The sequence below is a fragment of the Lepus europaeus genome, chromosome 10 (assembly GCF_033115175.1).
Source record: "Lepus europaeus isolate LE1 chromosome 10, mLepTim1.pri, whole genome shotgun sequence".
Taxonomy (NCBI): Eukaryota; Metazoa; Chordata; class Mammalia; order Lagomorpha; family Leporidae; genus Lepus; species Lepus europaeus.
Window position 1 is genome coordinate 4,268,924 of NC_084836.1, and position 27,471 is coordinate 4,296,394.

The 27,471-nt window shown below is 64.8% G+C and overlaps 1 protein-coding gene across 1 annotated transcript in view; it reads right to left on the minus strand.

Annotated features, from left to right (window-relative positions):
- Positions 1-3,563: 3,563 nt before the first annotated feature.
- PARVB (parvin beta) overlaps positions 3,564-27,471 on the minus strand; it is an 86,158-nt gene continuing 62,250 nt past the window's right edge. Inside the window, exons 6-13 of the mRNA XM_062202714.1 lie at positions 26,925-27,040; positions 24,758-24,816; positions 22,524-22,543; positions 18,010-18,071; positions 16,678-16,746; positions 13,367-13,468; positions 7,844-7,916; positions 3,564-5,850 (exon numbers count right to left, since the gene is read on the minus strand). Of these exons, the coding sequence (XP_062058698.1) occupies positions 5,774-5,850; positions 7,844-7,916; positions 13,367-13,468; positions 16,678-16,746; positions 18,010-18,071; positions 22,524-22,543; positions 24,758-24,816; positions 26,925-27,040 (578 nt within the window). The 3' untranslated portion in view covers positions 3,564-5,773. The remainder of the gene's footprint in view (positions 5,851-7,843; positions 7,917-13,366; positions 13,469-16,677; positions 16,747-18,009; positions 18,072-22,523; positions 22,544-24,757; positions 24,817-26,924; positions 27,041-27,471) is intronic.

The following is a 27,471-nucleotide window of genomic DNA, read 5'->3' on the forward strand; positions in this document are numbered from 1 at the left end:
TCCCTGCCGGGGCCATGCCAGAGCCCCAGGTGCTCACGCCCACTGCCCGGCCCTGAGCTGCTCTCCACAAGCGCCAGGGCCCTTGCTCCCTGTCTGGGCACAGCGACACAGCCGGGGCAGCCACTTTGCAGGGTGAGAGCAGGTGCAGGCCAAGGGGCCGCGGCTGGCGGTTGGCTTCTTGCTGTCCGGAGCGGATGCAGGACATCACACAGCCAGGGACAGGGGCGCACCTGTCCCTCTCCCTCTCCTGGTGCAGCCACTGCCACGGGAGAACGGGGGCTCCACACCGTGAGCTGGAGGAACCCTGACCTCTCCCCAAAGGCCCCGCCCCTAACACCACAGTCGGCTCAAGTCTCCACCCTTGGGGCCGGCGCTGTGCCACAGCCAGTAAAGCCACGGCCTGAGAACCGGCATCCCACAGGGGCTCCAGTTTGCATCCCGGCTGCTCCACTTCCGATCCAGCTCCCTGCTAATAGCCTGGGAAAGTGCTTGGGCCCCTGAGCTTTTGTGGGAGACCGGGATGAAGCTCCTGGCTCCTGGCTTCCACCTGGCTCAGCGCCGACCACTGTGGCCACCTGGGGAGTGAACCAGTGGGTGGGAGATCTCTGTCTCTCCCTCTCTCTAACTCAAATAAATAAACCTTTTTTTAAAAGCATGCAGGTTCAAATAAACACGCATTTATATTATTCTTATTACACGTATCTGGAAAGAGAGGGAGAGGCGGCGTGCAGAGGAAAATGCAAACGTGGAGCGACGTGAACGAACAGCCCTGAGCGAACAGGAACTCCGGGATCTTGCAAACTTCCGGTATTCCGAAACGTGCACGAGATAACGCCAGAAGTCCTCACGCTCACCTTGTCGCCAGTACCAACGCCCGCTGTAAACTCCAGTGTCCTGCCCACGCAAGGCGAGGCCGCCCCGAGCGCCCACGTCCCCCAGTCCACGTCGTCCTCCGGGCGCTCGCTGCCTGCACGACGCCCCACGCTCACCTGGTGGACGTTTCCAGACTCGGCGGGGGAAGAAGCCCACGGCACCTTCCAAAGGCTCCCAGCATTTGCGTGTTGAGCGTGAATCTGCATGCTGCCCCCCCCCCCGGACCCTGCCCTGGCAGCTGGAACCAGGCACACGACCCACCCAAGCGCACGGGTGCTGGGGAACAGACCGCGGTGAGGCTCGGCGCCAACCCCTCTGCCTAGGGCCTCCCCACCCAGCTCTGTCTAGCCGACATCACCGCCCCTCTCTCCCCAGCCCTGCTCCTGCCTGCCTTGCGGTGCTGCCTTGCCCCCACTCACACCAGCCACCTCCTCCCTGGGCCCGGCCTGGCCTGTGGCACACAGCAGGTGCTCAGTCAGTACTGACCCACGTGTTGGTTTGGGTTCCCACGCCCCAGTGAAAGCTCTCCCTAGGGACTGACGGCGAGGTGTGGAATCAAACGCCAGGGACTGGGGCGGGGGTTGTGGCACAGGGTCGAGACACTGCGTGGGACACCGCGGCTGCTCCACTTCCCAACCGATTTCCTACGAATGATCTGGAGGGCGGCAGAGAACGGCCCGTGTGGGAGACCCAGGTGGGATTCCCAGCTCCGGGCTTGGCTCTGGGCCAACATTGGCTGTTGTGAGCATCTGGGGAGTGAACCAGCAGGACAGACTCCACACCCCGTCCCATCCCCCATCACTGCCTTTCAAAACTGGATGAATGCATAAATAGATGAACGCATACACAATTAGGTGAGTGCATAATTAGACTGCGCATAAACAATTAGATGTTTGCATAAATAATTAGATGAACGCATAAATAATTAGATGAATGCGTATTTAATTAGACAAACAATAAGGTTTTGCATGAGTGAAACCTGACTACCGCCGAGCTTCCCGCCCCAGGCCCAGGTCCTGCCCAGCTGGCTTCAGCCCGGGGAAGGTCAAACGAGGTGACCTTCCCAGTCTCCATTCCTGGATCCGGCACACTGCCAGGCCAAGGACAGGTGGCCAGGTCGTGTTGCGGTTTCCCAGAGACCACCACGAGGGAAGGAGGGGACCCAGGCCCCCGGGGAGGTGACAGGTTTGGGGGGGCGGGGACTTCCCTGAGAGCACCCTGCTCACGCCAGGGTGTCGGCCCGGAGAACAGGATGAAACCACCCCATAAAAGCCAAAGGATCAGGGCCGCCCAGAGCAACCCAGTCCCCACCTGAGGCCCCCAGATCCTGCTCCTCCTCCAGCGGCTCCACATCACTTCCTGGGGCGGGGCTTATGGTACCACCTCCCAGGGGCTCCACATCACCACCTCCCAGGGGCGGGGCTTCCATGTCACCACCTCCCAGGGGCGGGGCTTCCACATCACCGACTCCCAGTCTCCCCAGTCAGTCCCTCCCGGGCAGGGCAGCCACCCCCGCTCCGCCCCCAGTGCCCTCCACAGTTGAATGCACACTCCATGTGCACAAAGGCAGGAGTCCATGTCCCCCGGCCCCTCACCCCCGGCATGGACACACCAGCGCCTCGGTGCACGTTAAACAGGACCCAGGAGAAGACGGGCCCTGGACCCATCCTGGCCACAGAGCGCGGGTGTCTATGACGAGTGTTTGTTTCGTCATGGATGTTAACAGATGAACCCCACCGAGGGCCTGGTTGAGACAGGCTGGCCCGGGGACCTGGCTGCCGACACCGACCTCAGCACAGCCGAGGTTTGGAGCCAGAGGAGTCTGCCTTGGGAGCGGAGCTGTCCTGGCCACCTGGGACGCTGCCAGCAGCCCAGGCCTGCACCTGCCACCCCATGCCAGCGGCCGCCCCTCCCCGAGCTGTGACAACTCGGTCTCCAGCCACTGCCAACCACCTGCCAAGGGCAACACTTCCTGCAGCGGCGAACGGCTGCCCGAGGGAGCCCCGGTGGAGCCGGCGGCTGGGGTTCGTGAACCCCTGGGGTGGGTCGCACGGGGACAAAGTCAGCTTGGAACTGGGGGTCTCTAAAGCCCAGGTTCTTTCCAGCCACGGTTTGTCAATTCTAGGTCTCTCTAAAGCAGCACTGCCCCCTTTGCAACCAGCCCCCGAAACCCAGTTTTCTCACTGTTATGTGGAGGAAAGTTGGAAACCCCTAAAACAGCCCCAGCTCCGACCTCTGCCAGGGCCCGAGTGGGGCCCGGGGTTAGCCCACCATCACGGGTCACCCAGGGCCCCTTGCCCAGCAGAGCCCCGAGGGGTCACTTTCTGGCCCTCCACGCCCCTTCCAGAGGGCAGGGAGACCCCCGACCCCGTCCCATCCTGACCCCGTCCCGTCCCGTCCCCGACGACCGCTCTGATCCAGCCTCCCCGGGACAGCAGCCGCGTCCGGTTCTGGTTTAGATTTGCCCTGGTCTGTTCTTTATTAGTCACCATCTGCAGCTGCGGCTCCCCCCTCGGCTCCCCCAGCCCCGGGCGAGGCTCCAGGCCCCCAGAGCGCCCCCCTCCCCCACAGCAAGGCTGTGAGCCAGCTCTTCCGACGGGGAGCTCCAGGCGAGCTCTGGCCCCAGCGCCGAGCACCGAGCACCGGGCTGGCACAAGCAACGACCACTGCGTGTGAGACACAGACGGCAGCCAGAAAAGATGGAGGCGGCCCCGAGCCGGGGAGAGCTTTATTGGCGCAAACGGCAGCGCGGGGTGCCCGGCACGGAACCTGGGAACGCGCGTTTCCTCCCGTCAGCCAGGCGGCCTCATCAAAGCGCCTTTTATTTAACTTCCAAAGTGAGCGTGGCTTTAAACAATTAAAAAGACAATAAAACACTGGCCCTCGGGGGTGTGGGGGGGAGGATTCGGTTGCTTAAAAATAAAACAGCTCTGTGCTGCAGCCAAGGAGGGCACAGCGGGGCCCCGGCTCGGCGCTTGCATAACGCTGGCCAGTTGTCACAGGGGCTTCGGGGCTGCAGGCAGCTCCACGCCAGCGGGCGCCCCGGCTCAGGGACCGAGCAGAACCCCGCCACTGCCCGACCCCCGAGGCTTTCAGCCAGCCTCAGGACCAGGCCGTGTTCAGAGAAAAACAGCTCCCCGAGAACCAGGGGACCAGGACCTCCCGGAATCAGGATCCACGGGAGGGTTAAGCCACTGCCCGCGATGCTGGTCCCCCGAGTCACCGCGCAGGTTCAAGCCCCGGCTGTACTGCCTCTGTTCCAGCTCCCTGCTTACACGCGTGGGAAGGCGGTGGAAGATGGTCCAAGTGCCTGGGGCCCTGCCACCCATGTGGGAGACCCTGGCTTCGGCCCGGCTCAGCTCTGGCTGTTGCAGCCATCTGGGGAGTGAGCCAGTAGGAACCATGGCGCTGCTCAGGGTGGGCAAAGCAGAGCTGGCCCCGAGTCTCGCCTCGGCCCGGCCTCAGCCCGGCCCCGGCCACACCACGGGCTCCGACTGGGACTGGAGGCACAGGCAGAGCTCTGAGGTGGGGAAGCCCCGAGGGACCCCTTCTGGGAGCCACTGGGGTAAAACAGCACATCCGTGCCAGTCTCCCTTCCCCACCACCTCAGCCCTCGAAGCACGGACAGGTGGGACACGGGCAAGAGGCCGGGGCTGCCAGGAAGCTGATGCCCCTCCCGGAACGGGCACAGAATGGGCTGGAGCTGCCCCTGGACACCAAGGCCCCGTCCCCATCCCCGTCCCCCTGGGGTAAGCAAGGCAGGGCCTCGAGCTGGCCCGCCTCCAGGTTGCTGTGTCTGTGTGCGTGCGGCACAGACGGCACAGGCAGCTCGAGCCGCGGATATTTTGTCACCGTGGCTCTTTAATGTCACAGCGTCCCGCGGGAGCCGCCGTAATACCGTTTTAATTATTTCTCGCGCCTGCTGGCAAAGCCACCTCCGTCAAAAAGGCTATTTTGAACCCATCCCCAGCCTGGCAACAAGGCAGGGCTGAAGGAGCAAATTAAAGTGTTCTCTACAACTCCGTGTTGGCATCCAACGTAACGTTAGCCAGCACCGGGCTGCGGCAAGGGGGCGGGGCCGGCGGTGAGCGAGGCCAAGGGGGCCCCAGGGGCCGGCCCAGAACTCGCAGCCGATGGAATCCTTGATCCTCTTCAGAGCCAGGCCAGCCAGGGCAAACGAGCCCCAGCGTCTTTTACAGAGAGGCTGCTGGGGGTCTAGGGAGAATGAGGCGAACGCTTCGTGTCCTGCTGCCCACCCGCCTCGTGGGTCCCCCCAACTCCCCAGGCTGCGGTCCTGACCCCGAGGACCCCAGAACGTGACTGTAAGGCAGAATGAGGTCAGGCGGGGGAGTCACACCGGGCACGCCCGGGGTTCTCAGGAGAGACCAGGAACCGGCACAGCACGCGGGGAGAAGCGGCACCCACTCCTCCACCTCGGACTTCCTGGTAGACGTGGCCACCCACGGCCTCGGGGAACCCACATGACCCCCTCTTCCCAAGTCCCCCACCGCACCCAGTCCCAATCAGGAGCCGGGAAGGTTCTGTCGGCAGGTGCCCTTCAGAGCCAGGTCCAGAGAAGCAGCCCAAGGCCGCCCCAGCGCACCGCGCACAGGGAGGGAGGTGGCGGCTGGGCCCCCGGGCCCGGTGCGTGTGCAGAGGCCCCACGTGATGCAATGGCGAGGCGCCAGGAGGGGCCGGGGCCACGGGCGGACACGCACGTCACCTGGGGGACTGTGATGTACAGTGTGAGACTGCACTGGAGTGGCCTTGCCCAGGACGCAGGGGGGCGGGGTGGGACGCAGGGGGGCTTGCTCGTCCTCGGAGCTCAGCAGGGCCTCTAACAGGCGAAGGGGGTGAGGAGCCCCGGGCAGAGCGGGGCGGGGGCTGCCGCCGGAGCCCCTCACTCCATGTTCTTGTACTTGGTGAAGAGGTTGTACAGGACCCTCAGGGTGGACTTCAGGTCCAAGTTCACCACATCTGCGGAGGAAACAGAGGCACGGTCGGTGTGATGTCATTTCCGGAGCTGCCCGCCACGTCCGAGCCACAACTGACCACTGGCCACCACGTCCAGGACACCCCGGGCAGCGCCACCTCAGACACACGGGCTGCAGCCAGCGGTCCTGGGACCTGCTGCAGGATGGGCTCCAGCGCCTCTGTGTGTGTGATGAGGGAGGGGCGTCAGGGACCCGCAGCTCCCCTGTGAGCCTCGGGGTGGGGGGGTGGGAGTTAGGCACCCGGTCCTTCTCCCCGGCTGTGACCTCAGGTTGGTGCCTCCACCAAGAGCCACCCCCTGGCTGCACCCCTACAGGTAACCGCCGAGGGAGGCTGCCGGGTGCGGCCCTTCTCACGGCCAAGCCACAGCGACTCCAGGGCCCCAGCTGGCAGAACTGGGGGGAGCTGACGGAAGGAGACTAAGACCCCGTGGGCAACGGCCAGGCCCCCGCCCATGAGTGAACCCCTCCAGCAAACCAGGACCGAGCTCAGGGTACCCAGGGGCTGCGTCAGCACACCCAGGCCTCCCCAGCTGGCAGGATCCACGCCAGCTCCCTGACAGCCCAGGCGGCCACGGAGCCAGCGGCGGGGGCGGGAGCAGGTAAACGCCCTGGAGGCCACCGTGCTGCCCCCAGCCTGGGAGTCCCATCCGGTGACCCGGGGGCCACAGCCCCTCCCCTGTGCGTCCTGAACGCTCGCCCGCTCAGCCCTGGGACCGTGAGCAAGGTTCTTTCCAGCAAAGGCCCTCCGAGGGCGGCGTGGGAAGGGCCTGGCCCTGGCCTCCTGCAGGCTCCCTCCCAGGGGACCAGGGTGACCCATGAGAGCCAGAAGCAGGCCCGGCTCAGCCCTCGAGGGCCCCCACCTCGGACCCACCTCCTGCAGAGGCGTGAGGCCTGCTCCCCCCACTGATGGGGCAGCCTCGGCCTGAGCCTCCCGTGACCCTGTGAGGCAGGTGCATCGTTCCCCCCCACCCTGCAGTGAGGTGTCCTGGGCACAGAGAGGTAAAGGAGCCTGCCCAAGGAGACACAGCCGGGGAGAGAGAAGAGCGGAGCCTGTGCTCGAAGCCCCTCCCCCACGCCCTGACTGACGCCTGCGCCCTTTGACCCCACACTGAAGGGCAGTGTCCGAGCCAGGCAGGCAGCGGGCAGAACCCTGGCTCCCCTGCGGCTTCCATTCTCGGGGGAGGCGGGGACAGAATCCACAAACAGCCACACACACGCTGACACGGGAGGGAGTGGAATCCCACAGGAACCCCGAGAGGAGGGTGGGGGGCGGGACCAGCTAGGAGCAGTGGGGGGGGGGGGGCTGCAGCGGGTGGGCAGAAGGGAGGGGACCCACCTTCCAGGGATCTCAGAAACTGGACAGACCGTGCTGCTGAGTGGATGTGGGGGAGGGGCGGGTAGAAGCTCCGCAGGCTCCACCCACTCAACCCCACCCACGGGCCCACGAGCACTGAAGCGTGCGTGGGGGTCCTGCGGGGTGGTCTGTGTTGCCCAGGTCAGATGGACACGGACGGCTGCACGCAGGACTTATCAGTGCCTTTACCATTCGCCTCTGCCGTGAGCTTTCTAGACGGGCTCGCGGTCCATGCCGCAGAGACCCAGGGCACGGCTGGCAGACGCGGCCACCACGGGCAGAGACTCTCAAAGCGCTGTTCCCAGACGAGCAGCCCCGGGGACACCAGGAACCGAGTTCCAGGCGCACCCCACAGCCCCGGACGGACCTGGGCCCTCAGGAGCCCTCCTGGGATTCTGATGTGGCCCCGAGGCACAGACCCGAGTCACGAGCCGTGGAGGGACGGCGGGGCCACCTACACGGAGAGGAGGGCGGGGTCCCCGCCCCCAGGCCCTCATCCCGCAGTCAGGAAGCCCCAGGGACGTGGGGCCAGCAGAGCCCGGGGACGCAGGGCCCACGTGGGAGGTACCACGTCCGGCCCTCCAGACGGTCCCGCGTCCCAGGGCCTGGTCGGGGGCGTTACCTTCGGGACGGGCCTTGGGTTTCTTGAGCCCTGCGTCCAGCATCAGCTCGAAGGCGAACGCCACGTTTTGCACCTGCCACGGAGGAAGGGGGAGCGTCAGGGTCGGGCGGCGCCCCCACGCCGGGCCGTGCACCACTTCCAGGATGAGGGTGGGTGCGCAGAGGCCTGAGCCTTTGGGACAGCCAGGACCACGGGAGCCCAGGGCAGGGCACAGAGTCGGAGGCTGTGGAGGGCGACATAATCACAGTTCCCACCCCCACACGGATCTGGGGTTGACAGGTGCGAGGTGCGTGGTCCACCCTCGAGGGCTCACGGCCCCGAGCACCTGCTCTGCCCAGGCCTTGGCCACACGATGCTGCGTGACAGCGACCCCTTTACAGATGGGGAAACTGAGGCTCGCAGGGGCGGCGCCCCTTGCAAAGGCGTCCAGCCCTGCACAGAGCGCCCTCCCAGCTGCAGGAAGCGCTGTTGGGAGCCAGGTGTGGAGGGGACAGGAGGCAAGGCCAGTGGCCAGGCTGTCTCTGCAGGACCCGGGGCTCTTTGGTCTGAGCAGGTGCTGTGGACACTGAAGTCAGGCCGATGGGGGCTGCCGGGGGGGGGGGGGGGGGCTGCACTGGGGGAGGGCGGAGCATAGTTCCCTGCCCAGGGAGCCAATGCAGCCTGGTAGCTGCTGGGGCCCCCGTGTGACTCCACTCAGCCCAAGCCTACTCCCCCCGACACACCCTCAGCCCTGCCCGGGGCAGGTCCAGTGTCCCAGCTCCCCGCTGTGCTGATAGACAGGGCACCAGCGTCCAGACATGCAGGGGAGGGGGACAGCACTGGAGCACACGGAAGTCTGCATGTGGGATCCGGGTCTGTTCTGTAGGACCCGTCTCCTCCCCACCAGGGATGGGGGCCCCACCCAGGGGGACCACGCCCTGGCTCCCCAGCCCCCTGCCCACACCCAAATGCTCCAATCCCGTCTGTAAAGCGGCACAGACCCTCCCGAGTGACTCACAGGGCAGGCGTGCGACCCCAGGGGCTGATGCCCACGTCCCATCCTGGAGTGCCTGTCCCACTTCCACCCTCCGATCCAGCGCCCTGCTCATGCGCCTGGGAAAGCAGTGGAAGATGACCCAACTGCTTGGATGCCTGCACCCACGTGGGAGACCTGCAGGAGGCTCCTGGCTTCGGCTTGGCTCGGCCCTGCCGGACCCTGGCCACTGGGGCCACGTGGGGGAGTGAACCAGCAGAGGAAGATAGATCGATCAATTTCTCTCCCACCCTCTTCTTTCAAATAAATAAATCTTAAAGAGAGAGAGAGAGACAGAGACAGAGAGAGAGGAAGGGGGGGAGAGGGAACAGACCAGCCCACTCCTCCGCCTGTCTCCGGAGACTGGAGGAGCCTTTCGCCCAGCTAGGGGGCGAGGAGCAGGGAGGCCCGGTTAAACAAGGGCGCTGGGGGAGAGATGAGAGGTGGCTCCTGCCAACTGCCCGGGGCCCTGAGCGGCCACCACGCCCCAGGGAGAGACCCCACCCCCACAGCCCCTCCCGCAATGGTGGCTGGCTCTGCCCGGCATCTCTGGGGCCACACCCCCCACCCGTCAATCGGCCCCACAGCACAGGCTTGGAGGCCCCGGCGGCCTCAGGGCAGGACTTCACCTAACAAAGCCACCGATCAGCTGAGCTGACCACGGGGAGGCCCTGCCAGCCGCACAGCTCTTCCCGGAGTCTTCCCCCAGAGGAATCTCGTGTCTCCGGGTGCTCTGCCTGCCACCGAGAGGGGCCCTGGGGGCCGGCCCAGAGGGCGCCGACCAGCTGCGTTCACACAAAAGCCACATCTGCGCCCAAGCACCTGCTCGTTCACGTGGAGACGGGAACCTGCAGGGCCCAGACGTCCGCTCTCACTTTCTCCTAAGATTTATTTTTATTTTATTGGCAAAGTTGGCGAAGGGGGAAGGAGAGGGAGAGGGGGAGGGGAGAGGTCTTCCATGTGCTGGTTCACTCCCCAGATGGCCACAATGGCCTTGGCTAAGGCCAAAGCCAGGAGCCAGGAGCTTCCTCCAGGTCTCCCACGCAGGTGCAGGGGCCAAGGACTTGGGCCATCTTCTGCTGCTTTCCCAGGCCACAGCAGAGAGCCGGATCGGAAGTGGAGCAGCCGGGACTTGACCTGGCGCCCATATGGCTTTACCACTACACCACAGCGCCGCCCCTCATTTTTTTTTTAATCCAATGCAATTGTTTAAAAACCGAACTCATCAATCACTACACTCGCGGGGGCAGCTTGCGAGGCTGCTCGGTCCTCCCACCGGCCCTGGGTCTGCCACACGGACCCCAGGGCCAGAGCAGAGGCCCCACCCCAGGCTCAGTCCCAGACAGCGGGGACCCAGCCGGCTGCCCAGGAGACAGAGTACAGCCTTCATGGGCTCAGAGGACGTGCTGTGGCTGTCACTGTGGCCGTCGCCCCACAGGGAGAGAAAAGGGGCCGCAGGCCTGGGGGCCGCGAGGGATCCTGGCCAGGATCCTGGACTCTCCCAGGAGAGCGTCCCAGCCCGCGGGGCCAGGCCACCCTGGGGGAGGCCTGTCTGGGAAGGAACCCAGCCCCCAGCCAAACACAACTTCCGGTATGGACCAGGAAGGGGCCCTGGCACGTCGGGCCCCCAGGCACGCAGGGGCCTGGCCATGTGGGGACCCCCCTTTCCTCGGGGCCTGCTCAGGGCTGCTCAGACCTCCCCCGCCCCGCCTCCGTCCAACGCGGACTGCGCGTGCCAAGGCCTCTCTAATCTGTCTGATCCACCCCAGCAGGCAGGACGGGAGCGCCGCTTGGCCACGACGGAGGCCGCCCGGTGCCAGGAGCAGCCAGATGGACGCGGCTGTCTCTGCCTCCCTGACTCACGGGTCTGGCACTCTGGGGAAATGAAACGGCAGACGCCCGCGAGGCCGAAGCAACACAGGCTGCCCAGAGCCACGCTTTGCAAAAGGGGCCCTCCGCAGCCGCTGCGCCAGGCTCGCGGGCGGGGAGTCCCCAGGGCGGGGCCGGGGTGCTGGGGGCGGGGCCACCCCAACCCAAACCACCAGCCCAAGTCAGCTGTCTTCCCTAGCAAAACAATGCACAGGATTACCTCTAATTACATTTCCCAAGATCCTTCGGAGGCCTCCTCGAATGAGTGTGAGTGTGCATAAGTGTGTGGGTGTGTGAGCGTACTGTGTGTGCGTGTGTGTGTGTGAGGTATGACAGTGTGGGGGTGTACGTATCAGTGCATGTGTGTGTGTGCAGGGTGTTGTGTGTGGGTGTGTGAGTGCATGTGTGTGTGCGCGCACATGGGGTGTTGTGTGTGTGAGTGCACACATGGGGTGCTGTGTGTGGGTGTGAGTGCATGTGTGTGTGTGCACAGGGTGCTGTGTGTGTATGTGAGTGTATGGGGTGTTGTGTGGGTGTGTGCACACACATGGGGTGCTGTGTGTGGGTGTGAGTGCATGTGTGTGTGTGCACAGGGTGCTGTGTGTGGGTGTGAGTGTATGGGGTGTTGTGTGGGTGTGTGCACACACATGGGGTGCTGTGTGTGGGTGTGAGTGCATGTGTATGTGTGTGCACAGGGTGCTGTGTGTGTGCACGGGGTGCTGTGTGTGTGAGTGTATGGGGTGTTGTGTGTGTGTGCACACACATGGGGTGCTGTGTGTGGGTGTGTGAGTACACGGGGTGCTGTGTGTGTATGTGAGTGTATGGAGTGTTGTGTATTTGTGTGCACACACATGGGGTGCTGTGTGTGGGTGTGTGAGTACACGGGGTGCTGTGTGTGGGTGTATGGGGTGTTGTGTCTGTGTGTGCACAGGGTGCTGTGTGTGGGTGTGTGAGTACACGGGGTGTTGTGGGTGTGTGCACACACATGGGGTGCTGTGTGTGGGTGTGAGTGCATGTGTATGTGTGTGCACAGGGTGCTGTGTGTGGGTGTGTGCACAGGGTGCTGTGTGTGAGTGTATGGGGTGTTGTGGGTGTGTGCACACACATGGGGTGCTGTGTGTGGGTGTGTGAGTACACGGGGTGTTGTGTGTGTGAGTGTATGGGGTGTTGTGGGTGTGTGTACACACATGGGGTGTTGTGTGTGTGTGAGTGCACACATGGGGTGCTGTGTGTGGGTGTGAGTGCATGTGTGTGTGTGCACAGGGTGCTGTGTGTGTGAGTGTATGGGGTGCTGTGTGTGGGTGTGTGCACACACATGGGGTGCTGTGTGTGTGTGGGTGTATGGGGTGTTGTGTGTGTGCACACACATGGGGTGCTGTGTGTGGGTGTGTGAGTACACGGGGTGCTGTGTGTGGGTGTATGGGGTGTTGTGTCTGTGTGTGCACAGGGTGCTGTGTGTGGGTGTGTGCACAGGGTGCTGTGTGTGTGTGCACAGGGTGCTGTGTGTGGGTGTATGGGGTGTTGTGTCTGTGTGTGCACAGGGTGCTGTGTGTGGGTGTGTGCACAGGGTGCTGTGTGTGTGTGCACAGGGTGCTGTGTGTGGGTGTATGGGGTGTTGTGTGTGTGTGCACACACATGGGGTGCTGTGTGTGGGTGTGAGTGCACACATGGGGTGTTGTGTGTGAGTGCACACACATGGGGTGCTGTGTGTGGGTGTGAGTGCATGTGTGTGTGTGTGCACAGGGTGCTGTGTGTGGGTGTGTGCACAGGGTGCTGTGTGTGGGTGTATGGGGTGTTGTGGGTGTGTGCACACACATGGGGTGCTGTGTGTGGGTGTATGGGGTGTTGTGTCTGTGTGTGCACGGGGTGCTGTGTGTGGGTGTGTGAGTACACGGGGTGCTGTGTGTGTGGGTGTATGGGGTGTTGTGTGTGTGTGCACACACATGGGGTGCTGTGTGTGGGTGTGTGAGTACACGGGGTGTTACGAGTGGGTAAGGGAGGTGTGTGCTCAGTCAGCCCTTCCATCTGCGGGTCCGCGTGCATGGATTCAAACACGCAAGCACGGGAACTACTTCGGGGAGAATCAGCCTCCAGACTGGACGTGCGCGGCCGTCTCTGCCACCGTCCCCCGACGCCCGTGCAGCAGCCGCGAACACGGCACGTGCAGCGCTGGGCGTCGCGGGTCTTCCGGGCCGATTCAGTGCGCGTGGCAGAAGCGCCCCACGGCGCCCCACAAACACGCGACACGTTTCCACGCCGACTGAACAGAAGACGGCGCTGAGAAGGATCCCTCACCAAAGGCCACTGAGTGGACAGGAGGATCTACGAGGCGCCGCCCCTCTCGTAGAAGGGGCTCGGCGTTCGGGGACCCTGAAGCCAGCCCCAGGGTCCTGGGACCACGCACTCAGTCCAGAGGAAAGGATAGAAACGAGTCGCCCACGACAGGGGACAGGGAAACAGGCACCAGGGCCACCGCGTGGGACCACAGACAACAGTGACGTGGCAGGGCCAGCAGGCGCGAGCACGGGTGACCCTGTGGGGGAGGCGCCAGGCTGCGGGGAAGCTGGGGCACGGTGGGGCACTGCACGCCCTGAGCACCTGCCTGCATTCCTGGGCCCAGGGAGCCCGGGCCACGCACCTACCTTCTGGTCGAAGCTGTCCGGCGTCAGGTGGAAGTTGTGGAGAGGGACAAAGTAGCCCTCCAGGAGCCCCATAAGCAGAACCAGGTACACGCCGTCTGCAAACTGCACAGAGACACCGGTGCCATGTCAGCCGCCTGCGGGAGGCGCACGCTCTGCAAGGGCTCGGGGAACCACCTGGAGAGAAGTGACCCCTCCCTCTTCTCCCCGGCAGAAGTCTCTGGAACCCAGCTCCCTGCACCAACAGCACAGGGGTGCCAGGCCCACCGCCCAGGGCGCTGGAGGGCGGGCGGGACGAGGCGAGCGCCCCTGGAACCAGTCCCACCTCTGGCCCAGGGACACCAGCTCCTGTCTCTCCGGTGGCCAGGCTGCAGGGGGAGAGTGGACAGGGGGCTTCCAGCTCAGCCAGAGCGAGTGTGGGCTGCTGGAGTGACCGCGTGTGGCTGGCGGGATTCAGGTGCCGGGGGAGGGGGTGGGTGTCGCCACCCTGAATGCCGCCCCCTAACCACGCCTGCGGCTAAGACAACACTTGCCCATTCCCAGTGTCATTGAGAGCCGACAGCAGCAAGGCCCACCCGAGGCACGGTCAGCACTGGGCGGGGGCATGGAACAGCCCCCAGGCTGTGACACCCCCACCCCACCCCCCATCCTCCAGCCCCTCTGCCGACACTGCCACGCTGCCTGGACCTCTGAACTCGGGACAGAATTCCAAGCACGAGGGCCGGGCCCCCAGCCCCACAGGAGGGGACCAGTGACTGTCCTGAGCGAGCCAGGACAGGAGCCACGCGGACGCGGGGACCTCTGACGTCAGCGCGGCAGGAGGCAGAAGGAAACCCAAGGCCAGAGCTCGCCCCGGCCTCGGACGCCTGCACCTGCTGGCCCGCACCGCGGCCCCGGCCATGTGCTTGTGTTCGAACAGCGCTGACTTATGCTGGTAAAACACACAACCCAGGACATTTTCCACGTGAACTGCGTTTGAGTGGCACCCGCCCTGCTGTGCAGCCGTCTCCAGCGTCGGCTCCGGAACTTCGTCTCCCCAGGCTGCAGCTCTGCACTCTCCCCACGCCTCCCCCCACCCCCGAGGCCCTGGCAGTCCCGGTGTCGCTTTCTATGGACTCAGGGCGGTGGAGTCACACACGGCATTTGTCCTGTGTATGGCTCGGGCTGACTTTTCTCCTGAACTCGCTAACCAACCGATGCTGGCAAAACACACATCCAACATGAAGTTTCCCGGCTTCACTGCAGGCTAAGCACAGTCATGCAGTATGGCTGGTACAACCGACCTCCACAGCTCCCGAAGGTGAACCTCCGGGGCCGGCGCTGTGGCGCACGAGGCTAAGGCTCTGCCTGTGGTGCCGGCATCCATATGGGAGCCGGGACTCGGCCCGGCTGCTCCACTTCCGATCCGGCTCTCTGCTGTGGCCTGGGAAAGCAGTGGAGGATGGCCCAAGTGCTTGGGCCCCTGCATCCGTGTGGGAGACTGGGAAGAAGCTCCTGGCTCCTGGCTTTGGATTGGCACAGCTTTGGCTGCTGTGGCCATTTAGGGAGTGAATCCGTGGATGGAAGACCTCTCTCTCTCTCTCTCTCTCTCTGTGTGTGTGTGTGTGTAACTCTCTCAAATAAAAATAACTAAATTAAAAAAAAAAAAAAGGCGAACGCCTTAACAAGTAAGTTAAGCACAATGCACACGTGCTCAGTTTCCCCGGCCACACATGGCCAGCGGCTGCTGCACGGGGCCGCGCAGCCTCGGGCGGTCCCCTCAGTACTGGGAGTTCTCTCGGTCACTGCCGGCCTGGGGGCGGGGGGACTTCCAGGCAGGAAGCGGGCAGGGACGCCCAAGAGGCCATCAGTGCCCTGACACGGGCCACAGGCAAGGGAGGAAGAGGACCTGGAGGAGGGGAGAGCGTCTCACTAAGAAGAAACCAAAGCCCCCCTCCGCCATCCTGGCCTCCAGGCTCCTGTCCCGGCCTGCACTTGGTGATGGAGGTCAAAGCCACAAACAGGCATGGTCACGGCTGTGGGGATGGCTTGGGACCACGGGGTAGGAGGGCGGTCCTCCAAGAGGGAGCCAGGCCCTGGGCGGTCCCTCGTGGGTGGATTAGGGCCATTGCCATGGCTGTAGAGGGGGTGTGCCCCCCCTGCCTTGGGAGAGACGGCCTCCAAGGGCCCACCCCTCCTCTTTACAGATTCATAAAACAAACATCAGCCTGCGGCCCTCTGTCATAGCCACAGAGAACAGACCAAGGGAGTGGCAGAAAACACGGCGAAGGGGGAAAACACACGTGAGGCCGCCCGGTGTCCAGGAGGCAGCTCCGGCCATCAGCTGGGCTCGGCTGCCCCCCGAGAGGCGGGCAGGGGGAGGTGACAAGGGAGGGCTTCCGTTTTTCCCCGAGTTCACTTCTGCATCGTTAATTCGCCAAACAGTACCCATTCGAGGCTACGTGGGCGGCACGCGTGGACTGCTGGAGTCACCAATGTTTGTGAACAAGGCACGGACGGACGGCTGCGTCAGAAACGGAGCCGCGCAGGGGAGGGGCCCCCAGCCCCCCCAGCCCCGGGCGCCGCTCCCTCTGGGCCGGATTCCAGGCCGTTTTTCATTTGCTTTGCTTATCTGCGTTTTCAGCCACTCTGATTGAACCTGAATTACTTTTTTAATTAGAAAAGCAAATGAGGAAAGGTAAAGGCAGACAAGGCAATCGCCGGGTTTGAGCCGGATCGGGCGCCTCGGGGCCGCCTGCACCCACAGCTCGGCACCCAGCTAATCCCGGCAAGATTACCTTTTGTCTTTAACGCGCGCCCAGCACCTGAAAATGTAGGTTGGTGATGCTCTCTAAGCTCTGGAGGGGAACAGCTTATAGACTTCTAACAGGAGAAATAGTGGGTACCGTACTCCCCGGAGGGATATTTACAGAGCATTTCCTAGCTGACGGTCATAGCGCTGCTCTGTTGCAGAGAGAACAGAACATTCTAGAACAAGAGACCGCACAGGCGGAGGCCCCAGGCGGCCCCAGAGCCGGAGGAGTCCTGACCCCCGAGGGACCCGGCCCGGAAAGAGGCTCTCGACAGACAGCGTTCTCCGGGCGGCTGTGTGCCGGGGACTCCCCGCAAGACGGACGAGGCCGTGCCACCGAGTGCCCACGCCTCCCGGGACAGCACAGGCCAGAGGCCCCGGCGGCCCCCAGCTCCGCCTACCTGGAGACCGGGCTGCTGTGTGCCGGGGACTCCCCGCGAGACAGACAAGGCGGCTCTGCCGAGTGCCCACACCGCAGGGACAGTGAGTGCCCACGCCCCCCGTTGGCCCCGGCTCCGCCTACCTGGGTCTCCAGCTCTGTCACCTCCAGGTTCAGCTTATTCAGGTGCTTGTTCACGAAGGTGATGAGAGACTGCAAGGGCACAGGGGCGGGGACCCATCAGCGAGCTCGCCCGGGACATGCTTCCCTGACCCCTCGTCCCCGCTGGCAACACCAAACGTGCCATTTCAAACCCTGGGAGGCGCCCAGGGCTCTCCTTTCCCCTGGGGCACCGTGTAGGACAGGAAGCCGTCAGGCTCATCAAGGGGTTTCGTCCTCACTGTTGGTGGCGCAGGTGCCCAAACCAGAGCTTTTCAGAACAGCCGGTGGAGACCAGCTCCGCCGGAAGCCGGAAGCAAACCTCACGTGCCGCTTGGTCGCCACGGCGCCCCAGAGATGGGAAGGCTGAGAGACGGCTTGCCACAGGCTGAGAAGTCGGGGGACCTGGACTAGATGCACCCACCGAGCCAAGTGTCAGGGCTCCTGGGGCCAGGCACGGCCGAGGGGCGGGGAGGGGGCATCCAGGGCTCACTCGTGACCCCAGGATGCTAAGAGGGCTCAGTCCCGGAGAGCCATCAGGACAGCTCCAGCTGCCTCCCAGAGAGCCCTCCAGTGATGTGCGAGCCTGGAACAGTGGAGTCCAGGAATGTTACGTTGTACCTCACTACAGACACATGAGCTGGGATACACTTCCTCCCAAGCCCTCCCACAGAGATCTGAGCCGCAGGTCAGCCGGTAAAGGCTCTGACACGGCCTGCACTGAGCCCAAGACACAGCAGCATGGATGCCGGGGTCGGGGGGGCGAGGATGCCGGGGTCGGGGGGGGGGGAGGGAGGAGGCAGAGCCATCTACGGCCGCCTCCCCTCTGCGGTCCTGACGGCTTGGTGTGCGGTGAGGGGAGCCCGCGCCCCCAGCTGCCGCAGCCTCCCCGGACTCAGGTGCACGGTGGCCCTGAGCAGCAGGCAGCCTGGTGACGCCCGCCGGGCCCCGGGCTGCAAATTCACCCCGCACTCGGGGTGGGTGCACGCGCCTGGGGTCTCGGCGGCGGCACCAGCCGGCAGGTTGGCTGCGGAGAGACATTTCCACGCTGGGGAAAGGCCTGGACGCGGTGGAAGGAGCTGCCGGAGCTGGCTCCTAACTCAGTTAGCAGAAGCGGGCGGGTGGGCAGGAAGACACGGGGGAGCCGGGAAGCTGAGTTAAAAGGTGCTAATTTTATGCACTGTAGTCGCGTTTCTGGCTGTAATTACATTTCAGTCCACGTGGCAAACATCTCAGAGATTCCAAACAGCGTCCCACCTTCCCCCCGCAGGTGCCAGCGCCGCCGAGAGCGCCGCAGCGGGAGCACGCGCGGCTTACCTCCTTCACCACGCTCAGCTTGTCCGGGGCGTGGTCGAAGAGCGTGTCGAAGGCGTCGCGTTCTGCGGGGACAGGAGAAGGGTGGGTGCCAGCCCGGATCCGGGGGCTGCTCAGCCTCGGCACTCACGCCCCCCGCCCAGGAACCTCGGGACTCCTGCCAGCGCCAGAGCTGCCGCTGCCGTGGCCTCCTGGCCAGGCCGAGCAGTCGGGGCTGCACGCCACTGGGCTGTGGCTAACTCAGCCGCCAGCTCTTCCAATGAAAACCGTGGACCCCGGCCCGCTCGCCCTGCTCCCACCCTAGGACTGGCTGGCAAGGGTCCTCAGTTCTCCCCTCCCCCACACTCCACTCCAGCAGGTGTCCGGGACTCCGCCCTCGCCACGCTGTCTCCTCCCGCTTCTCCCCTGTGCACCCCGGCCCCTGAAAGCACAAACTGGGTCACCCCTCCTCCCCACCCCCACAGCTCCTGGTCACTCTGGGGATAAAAGCCAACCCCTCTCCCAGGGCTCAGCGTCACTCCCAGCACCCTCAACGACTCCACCCCGCCCACCCGCCCTGGGGCCTCTGCACTGCTGTCCTGTGCCGCCCCAACCCCCGCTCTCTGGCCTCTCAACCAGGTGCACCCCCACCCCTCGGTGTCCATCACATCTCGTTTCCGTTTGTCACCCTGCGCTGCTCTGGCTCCCAGAACAGTGAGGGCTGGGACCGGAGACCCTGCCCCAGAATCGCTCTCCAGGGGCTTGAGGGGGTCCTCCTCCGTGGGACATCACCCGGGACAGGCAGCTCCCTTCTCCCAGTGGGTCACATCCACCCTCCTCCTCCCAGGTGAGCCCCAGTCATGCTCGCGGCCACTCAGCCCCTTCCCTCTCCAGCCGGGCAGGAGGCCACCTGGAGACCTGCGGCACAGCCGGCTGCAGCCTGGACTCACAGCAGGGGGCTGGGTCCCTGGGGAGGGAGGGAGGGGACAGCTGGAAGGGCACCAGGGCACCCTGACCTCTGTCCTCAAGGGTCCAGGAAGCAGGCTCGGGTACAAGCCCGGGAGGGGCCTGGGGGCTGGGGAGCCCAGCCCCGGGTGGCGGCGGGGTAGCAGGTTGGGGGAGGAGCAGGAACCTGCCTCAGGGACCCTGGCCGGCCCAAGGGAGGGGAGGGGAGAGACAGAGAAGGGCCACTGCACGGGCAGAAGCCCCAACAGAGAAGCCGGCCAGGCCCTGGGGAGGGAGCAGCCGTACCCCTTCCCCCCACCCTGCAGCCCCCAAAGAAAGCTGCTCTGCACCCAAGGAGGTGGCTCGCTCGCTCAGCCCAGCCTGGGGGGCTCTTCCTTGGCCTACGGGGTGGGGGTGGGGCAGGCGAGAGGCAAAGAGGAAGGGAAACAGGAAAGCGTGTGTGCGTGCATACACGGGTGCCCATGTGCGGGAGGGGGAGCTCCCCAGAGGCCCCGCCCTCCTGCGGCCGCTGACTTCTACCACAGCCCGTGCTGAGCGCAGGGCCCGGGAAGAAAGCTAAATCTTGACAAAGCCACACGCCAACTTCAGACGCGGCTTAGCAAGAGCCCGGGGAGCAGAGCGCCTGACGTCAGCGGGGTATATTTAGCTGGGCCACCGCTGGGCGGGCAGAGTCAAGCCAGGCGGGAGGCGGCACACGCATCTCCCACGCTGGCCACCGCTCACCTGCGAGGGGCTGCGGGCACCAGGCCGGCTTTGAAGCGCCCCTGGGGAGCACCCGGCGGGGGGACAGAAACACACCCGGGGTTCAAATCTGGGAGCCCGACCTGAAGCTCTTAGACTTGGCGCAGACGGCTTCCTTCTCCAAACCCACCTCTGCCCCCCAAGTGGGTCCTGACAGCCCCACTGCACCCCTGGAGTAAGAATTAAAGCAGGCCAAGCCCACAGCCCGGGCCCCAGCACCTGGAAGCCCCTGCTGCCCTGCGCCCACCTGCCGACCGAGGCACGCCTGGGAGAGCAACGAGACACAGGCCTGCACTTGGGAGGGGCCGGGCCAGGAGGAGAGACAAGCTGCAGGGGCCACAGAGGGGCCCAGAGCCCACCCGAGTCCACCCAAGTCCAAGTGCACCTGCTGTTGCTGCAGTCGATGTTTCTGAAATTGGAAGACTTTGTCCCAAAGCTCTGGGTCTCTCCCTCTCTGAGGGGCGGTGGCAAGGGTGGGCCTGTGCTGCCACTTGGCTCAGCGAGCAGTGGGTTTGGGGCTGCCCTACCCCTGCTGCGCCCAACACAGGTCGAGGGGAGGCCAGCGCTCGCCAGTATATGGTCAAGCGACCCTCCGGTGGGCTGAGGGCCTGCTCCCCACAGACACTTGAATTGGGGGCCCGTGGGCAAGGACGGGATGGGGGTAGGCACAGGAAGGAAGCTTTAGGGGCCAGAAGAGGGGGAAGGGCGTTCTAGCACAGGGTTGGTGGCCTTGAGGGAGTCTGGGGGTGGCCCAGCTGAGTGGGAGACTTGGGGAGCAGTGTGAAGGGGACAGGCCAAGGGTGAGGAGGCAGCGCACCCTCCCCCTCCCCCACAGGGTCCTGGGAAGGGGCTCTCGGAAGCCTGGGAGCAGGAGGCGAGAAGAGGCAGCCACTGGTCCGTCGCCATGGAGACCAGGCTGCTCCTGGCTCCCTGGGTGGGCGGTGGGAGGAGAGGAAGGCGCTCCCGCCTCCGCCAGGCAGGGAGGGTTAGGAGCCGGGGGCACAGCCAAGCCCCTCAAGGGCTCAGCACAGGGCGGGGGCAGGGGGCTCTGCGTGTGCTGGTGACGCCAGGCAGGCCAGCGGCGGGCCCCATGCGTGTGCGATGGTTAGAAATCAGTATGACCAGGGAGGGGCGGCAATGCCAGGGCAGCCTCCCCGGCACCTGACCTCGAAGCCAAGAGCTGGAGGGGCTGCGGGAGCGAGCGGCTTGGACACAGGGTGCTGGAAGTGGGGGCGCCCTGGGCAGCTGTGCGGGCAGCAAGGGAGCCCCAAAGCTGGGCCTGGCCACTCCGCAGTGAGCCAAGAGGGGGGTCCCGAGCAGGAGGGGTGTGATAACCGGGGGCTTCAGGACCCACCCCAACAAGAGAGCCTGTCAGAAGGGGCAGCAGAGACCAGTGTGTGGTGTTGGGGTCAAGGTGTTGGAGGGGGTGGTGTTGGGGACATGGTTGTTGAGCATGATGTTGGGGGCACGGTATTGGAGGTGTGGTATTGGGGAGCAGTGTTAGAGGGCGTGGTGTTTGGTGGTGTTGTGTTGGGGTGCAGTGTTGGGGTGCAGTGTTGGGGGCATATTGGGAAGCACAGTGTTGGGGAGTACAGTGTCGGGGGCATGGTGTTGGGGGCACAGTGTTGAGGCACAGTGTTGGGGGCACGGTGTTGGGGGTGTTGTGTTGGGGGCACAGTGTTGGGGGCACAGTGTTATGGGGCATGGTGTTGGGGGGTATCATGGGGTGCAGTGTTGGGGGAGCAGTGTTGGGAGTGTGGTGTTGGGGGTATGATATTGGGGAGCACAGTGTTGGGGAGCACAGTGTTGGGGGCATGGTGTTGGGGGTGTCGTGTTGGGGGCACGGTGTTGGGGGCATGGTGTTGGGGGTGTCATGTTGGGGGTGTAGTGTTGGGGGCACGGTGTTGGGGGCATGGTGTTGAAGGTGTGGTATTGGGGATATTGTATTGGGGAGCAGTGTTAGAGGGCGTGGTGTTCGGTGGTGTTGTGTTGGGGTGCACAGTGTTGGGGTGCAGTGTTGGGGGCATATTGGGAAGCACAGTATTGGGGAGTACAGTGTCGGGGGCATGGTGTTGGGGGCACAGTGTTGAGGCACAGTGTTGGGGGCACGGTGTTGGGGGCACAGTGTTATAGGGCATGGTGTTGGGGGTATCATGGGGTGCAGTGTTGGGGGGAGCAGTGTTGGGAGTGTGGTGTTGGGGGCATGATATTGGGGAGCTCAGTGTTGGGAGCACAGTGTTGGGGGCATGGTGTTGGGGGCATGGTGTTGGGGGTGTCGTGTCGGGGGCACGGTTTGGGGGCACAGTGTTGGGGAGCCACAGGCCCTGTTTGGAGGCAGCCAGCTAACTGGGCTGTGGGGGGAGGTCTTGCCTCTGGGCTTACAAGGCTGCCAGCAGTGATGTGGCCAAGATGGCTCGTGGGCTTTGGGAATGGGGTGGGAGTCCTCCCAGCTGCCCAGGGTGCAGGGCACACCCTTCCTACTCCACGGAACCCCTCCACAGCTCTGCCCAGGGGCAGCCTCGGCCCTCGTGGAGGAGGGACAGCGGGTGGCTGGCCGGCCACAGGTCCTTGGCCGAGCCCTAGGCCAGTGCCGCCCCTCCCACCTCAGCCCCATCCTGCTCGGCTCCTGCCCCTGGCAGTGGGACAGTCCCACAGCCCACAGCTCCCCCTCTCTGGGCACCACCCGGCCCCTCACGGGGGGGTGGGGTGGGGGGGTCCTGTGAGCTTTCTCCAGGACTCCAGAGTCACTGGGAACAGCAAGCCCTGCCCAGGAGACCCCCAACCCTGCGTGACCATGTGCACCCCAGGACCCCCTCCTCCGGGGTACTCACCGAAGCGCCCCATCATCATCCTGCAAACAAGAGCACAGAGCACCATCAGGCAGGGAGGGGCCCGGACGGGGGAGGGGCCCAGGTGGGGAGGGGCCCAGGCAGGGGCGGAGCCCAGGTGGGGAGGGGCCCAGGCGGGGAGGGGCCCAGGTGGGGGAGGGGCCCAGACAGGGGCGGAGCCCAGGTGGGGAGGGGCCCAGGCAGGGGAGGGGCCCAGGCAGGGGAGGGGCCCAGGTTGGGGAGGGGCCCAGGCTCTGCTGCCTTCCCACCCTGGCTCGGAGACCACAGCTTCCTCCCATAGCTGCAATGTACAGGGAGGGGTGTTGTCTCCCACCCTGGACCCTGGATGACCCCCAGAGATGCAGAGGGCACCCCGGGAAGAGGCTGGCCCCCAGCGCATGTGGGGCAGCAAGTGGAGGCCACGCCAGGTGCCCCACGTGTCGGGGAGGCCCCAGTGCAGCCCTCTGGCAGGAACCGCCAGGCTGAGCCCAGCCGCAGTCGCCAAGCCGGAACTGGAAGCAAAGGCAACGGCTGTCGTTGCCACCTGGTTTGGGGCCTGCTGGTCCCCAACATCACGACCAAGACGCTACCCAAACCCAGCTCCTTGCAAGGAGCCCCAGGCCGCCGAGCCGGGCCCAGAGCCTGCGGGAGGGGCTTCTGGGGTCGGCCCCAACCTTGACAGACCCCAGGGGGGCTGGTGACTCGGGGGCTGGTCACTGCACAGGGGACCAGGACGTCCCATTTCATCGGAAGCAGGGCGAGTGGGGCACAAAGACTGTGGTCTGCAAAGCTCCTTCCGGGGGTGTCGCGAGGGCTCCCAGAAACCACACAGCGCGCTGCTGGCTCGGCCCGTTTCCACGGGGCTGGAGACTTGGACGTCTTTAAAAATGCCCCCGGCCTTGTCTAGGAGCGCGGGCTCATGGCCGGCACAGCAAGGCTCAGCAGGTGGATCGCGTGCCCTGGGGGTCTCAGACCACCTGGACTCAGTCTGGCTCTGGCTCTCCCTGTCTCCACACTCCCTATTTTTTTTTTTTTTTAAGATTTATTTATTTACTTTGGAAGAGTTACAGAGAAAGAGGAAGACAGACAGACAGAGAGAGAGAGAGAGAGAGAGACCTTCCATCCGCTGGTTTACTCCCCAGATGGCTGCAACAGCTAGGGCTGGGCCAGGCAAAGCCAGGAGCCAGGAGCTTCTTCTGGGTCTTCCATGTGGGTGCAGAGGCCCCAATATTTGACCCATCCTCTGCTGCTTTCCCAAGCACATTAGCAGGGAGCTGGGTCAGAAGTGGAGCAGCCAGGACTTGAACCGGTCCCCATTTGGGACACCGGAGTTGCAGGCAGTGGCTTTACCCGCTACGCCACAGCGCCGGCCCCTCCGTACTCCTCATTCTTAAAGCTCACCATCCGGCCGGCGCCGTGGCTCACTAGGCTAATCCTCCACCTAGCGGTGCCGGCACACCGGGTTCTAGTCCCGGTCGGAGCACCGGATTCTGTCCCAGTTGCCCCTCTTCCAGGCCAGCTCTCTGCTGTGGCCAGGGAGTGCAGTGGAGGATGGCCCAAGTACTTGGGCTCTGCACCCCATGGGAGACCAGGATAAGCACCTGGCTCCTGCCATTGGATCAGCGCGGTGCGCTGGCCACAGCGCACCGGCCGCGGCGGCCATTGGAGGGTGAACCAACGGCAAAAGGAAGACCTTTCTCTCTGTCTCTCTCACTGTCCACTCTGCCTGTCAAAAAAAAAAAAAGCTCACCATCCAGGGGCCAGCACTGAGGCACAGAGGGTTAAGTCCCTACAATGCCAGCATCCCATATGCCCGGGCGCCGGTTCGAGTCCTGGCTGCTCTGCTTCCAACCCAGCTCCCTGCTGAGACACCTGGGAAGGCAATGGAAGGTGGCCCACGTGTTTGGGCCCCTGCACCCACATGGGAGACCCAGATGGAGCTCCTGGCTCCTGGCTTCAGCCTGGTGCAGCCCCGGCCGTTGCAATCATCTGGGGAGTGAGCCAGCAGATGGAAGTCTCTGTCCCTCCATCTCTCTCTGTAACTCTGCCTTTCAATTAAACAAACAGATTTTTTTAAAAAAAGCAAAAAAGCTCACCACCCGAAATGAGCAGTGAGAAATCCCAAGGCTTGGGAGAACTGCTGGGTTCTAGCATCAGAAACGCCGCAGAGCGCGTGGGGGAGGGAAGCCTGCCGGAGCCGGGCCGCGGCCCAGGCTGGGCTCACGTGGGCCACTTACTCTGTGGTCGTGGTCAGCTCCTCCGTGACGTGGCTGGAATGCAGCAGGCCTTCCCGCTTCTGGAAATGCCAACACACAGACGGGCGGGCGGGCGGAGAGGTGAGAGGAAGGACACGCTGGGGGCGACCCAGTCGCACGCGGACCCCCTCCCCACTCGAGCGCTGCCAGCTATGTGGGTGTCGGGAGAAAGGCCCCACCCAGCTCAGACCCCCCAGGGGCTGCTCGTGTCCCACAGCCGGCAGAGGTGAGGCCCAGGGGGGAGGAGCAAGTGGAGAGGAGGCACCCCCAAAACGACACGTGTGTGTGCGTGTGCACGCGCCAGGCAGGACATGCTGCCCCCGGCTCACGCGACCTCAGAATGCCAGCTCATTTGGAAAGAGCCTTTGCAGGCATTGTGAGTCCAGACTACACGGGGTCCTAATTCCTAGGGGACCGGTGTCCTTGTAAGAAGACAAGCGACCCAGACAGTCAGAGGGAAGAGGCCCTGTGATGGCAGAGGCAGAGGCTGGAGGGGCGTGGCCACAAGCCTAGGATTTCGGCGGCCAGCAGAGACTACAAGAGGCGCAGAGAGACGGGGGCTGTGGGCCTCGGAGGGGGCCTGGCCCTGCCCACACCTGGTTGGCAGAACGGCGAGGGACTAAACAGCCCCCAGTCCATGGCGCCCGTTAGCACAGCCCTGGAACACTCCTTCTGGGGTCAATGAGGCCATGGTGGGGGTGTGGGGGCAGTAGGGGGGCTGCCACGTGTCACAGGAGCTCCAGTACAGCCTGGCAGGCAGCTAAACCACTACTTGGACGCCTCTAGGGACGGGGGGGCCCCCTGCCTGCTGAGGCGGCCGAGATGGGCTCGCCTGTGGGCTGAGCTTCCTCCGGGGAGGTCTCTGATGGCTGGGGCCCACCCCTCCGGAGGGCGCAGACACCTGCGGTCACGCAGGCACACGCCGAGCGCCCGCCGGGTGGGAGACGAGAAGCAGAACACGCAGAACGGCCCATCAGGGGATCGTAGCCCGTTACCGGGGAGTTCAAGTGATCTGCCCGAGGCCACTGGCCGGGCATGCCCCGGGGCAGCTCTGAGTGCTGTGGAGGCCGACCCCAGCTCCAGGGACCTCTGCTCCTCCTTCCCTCCCGCGGGCGCGGCCCCGGCCAAGGCAGCCGGTGCCAGCGAGTGCTTGCCCGGGGCAGCCGGTGCCAGCGAGTGCTTGCCTGGGGCAGCTGGTGCCGGCGAGTGCTTGCCCGGGGCAGCCAAGCTCACCGCAGACCCACAGAGCGCCTTGGCCCCAGCACAAGCCCGAAAGGAGACATCCATGAGCTGACGTCGGCGGGCGGGGGACGGCTTCTCCTGTATCCTTGGCACGCCTCTCCCGGCCAGCTGCCTGCGAGCCGGCATCCGAGACGAGGGGGCTGACCACAAGCGTCTGCCTTGGGAAGGACGCGGGGTCGTGGCAGGTGAGGTCCAGGCCGGGCTTGGAGGCTAACAGAGGGGTCAGAACCGCTCTGGAAATCACAAGTCTGGCCAAGGCCCCCCGAGATCCCGGCGGCCACGGGACTGACTGATGATAGGTTTAAAAACCAAACGGAATGGAGCCGGCACAAATACCAAGACATCCGGGTTCCAAGGGCAGCTGACTCCGTGGGCCCGGCCCCAGATTGGGGGGGGGGGTTCTCGGCATGGGGCGTCTGCCATGACCCACACAGGTGCTTGGTGCGTAGTAGCTGCTTCACACACCTGCACAAGCCAGGAGGCTGGCGGCTGAGCTGACCCTGGGTCCCCGGCCCCTCTCTCCGAGTGAGTCGGGGGAGATGAGCCCTCAGCAGGAGCCCGTGGGGCATGACAGGCAGCCCTGGGAGCCAGCGCGCAGAAGCCCTAATGTGGGGCTCGGTTCCATCCGGCTGGGCCTGCCCTCCCGCGGTGGGCAATCAGCAAGCGACGGGACTGAATCCGAAGAGCTGGCTGCCTTTTCAGAAATGAGGAAAATGAAAGCCCACGCCCGCCCACCCGCCTCTGCCTCTGCCTCTCTCCAAGTCAGCGCCACGCTGGCCACGCCAGGGCTCCCGTGGACGTCAGGGCGAGACGGGCGTTTCGTCAAGTGGAAGGAAGGCAAGGCCGCCTCCCGGGGACGGGAAGCAGACGAGGACAAGCGAGCGTGTGGCCCCCGGGCCGAACTCACCCGCACGACCACCACCTGCACAGACACGTGCTCGGGCAGGCGGATGGGGGCCCGGAAGTGCATGGCCAGCGCCACGAGCAGATGCAGGATGGCCACCAGGTTCTTCCCATGGATTGCTGTGGGCGGGCAAGAGGGGAGGCGGCTCAGAGCAGACCCCACGGCCCGCGTGCCAGCGAGCGCTCAGAGGCACGGGCGGGGCGGACGGGGCGAAGCCGAGCGCGGCCGGGGCACCTGGGGGCATGGACGCCCACGGCCGGGGGCTGCTTTCCCACCGGCCTCTGGTGACCCAGGCCGCCGCTTTTAAAAGCAGTAAACTGGGGAGCACTCCGGAGACGGCACAGGGTAGCAGAGTCAGCACGCCAGGCGGGCAAGGAGCACGAGAGAGGGGTCACAGCTACGTGTCCCTCACGGCAACCTCCGTGACTCCTAGGCACCGAACAACTTCTGCTCTGTGGTCAGCAACCCCAGCAAGGGGTGGCTGTCCCGGGTGGGGGTGGCTGTCCCGGGTGGGGATGGCTGTACCATGTGGGGGTGGCTGTCCCACGTG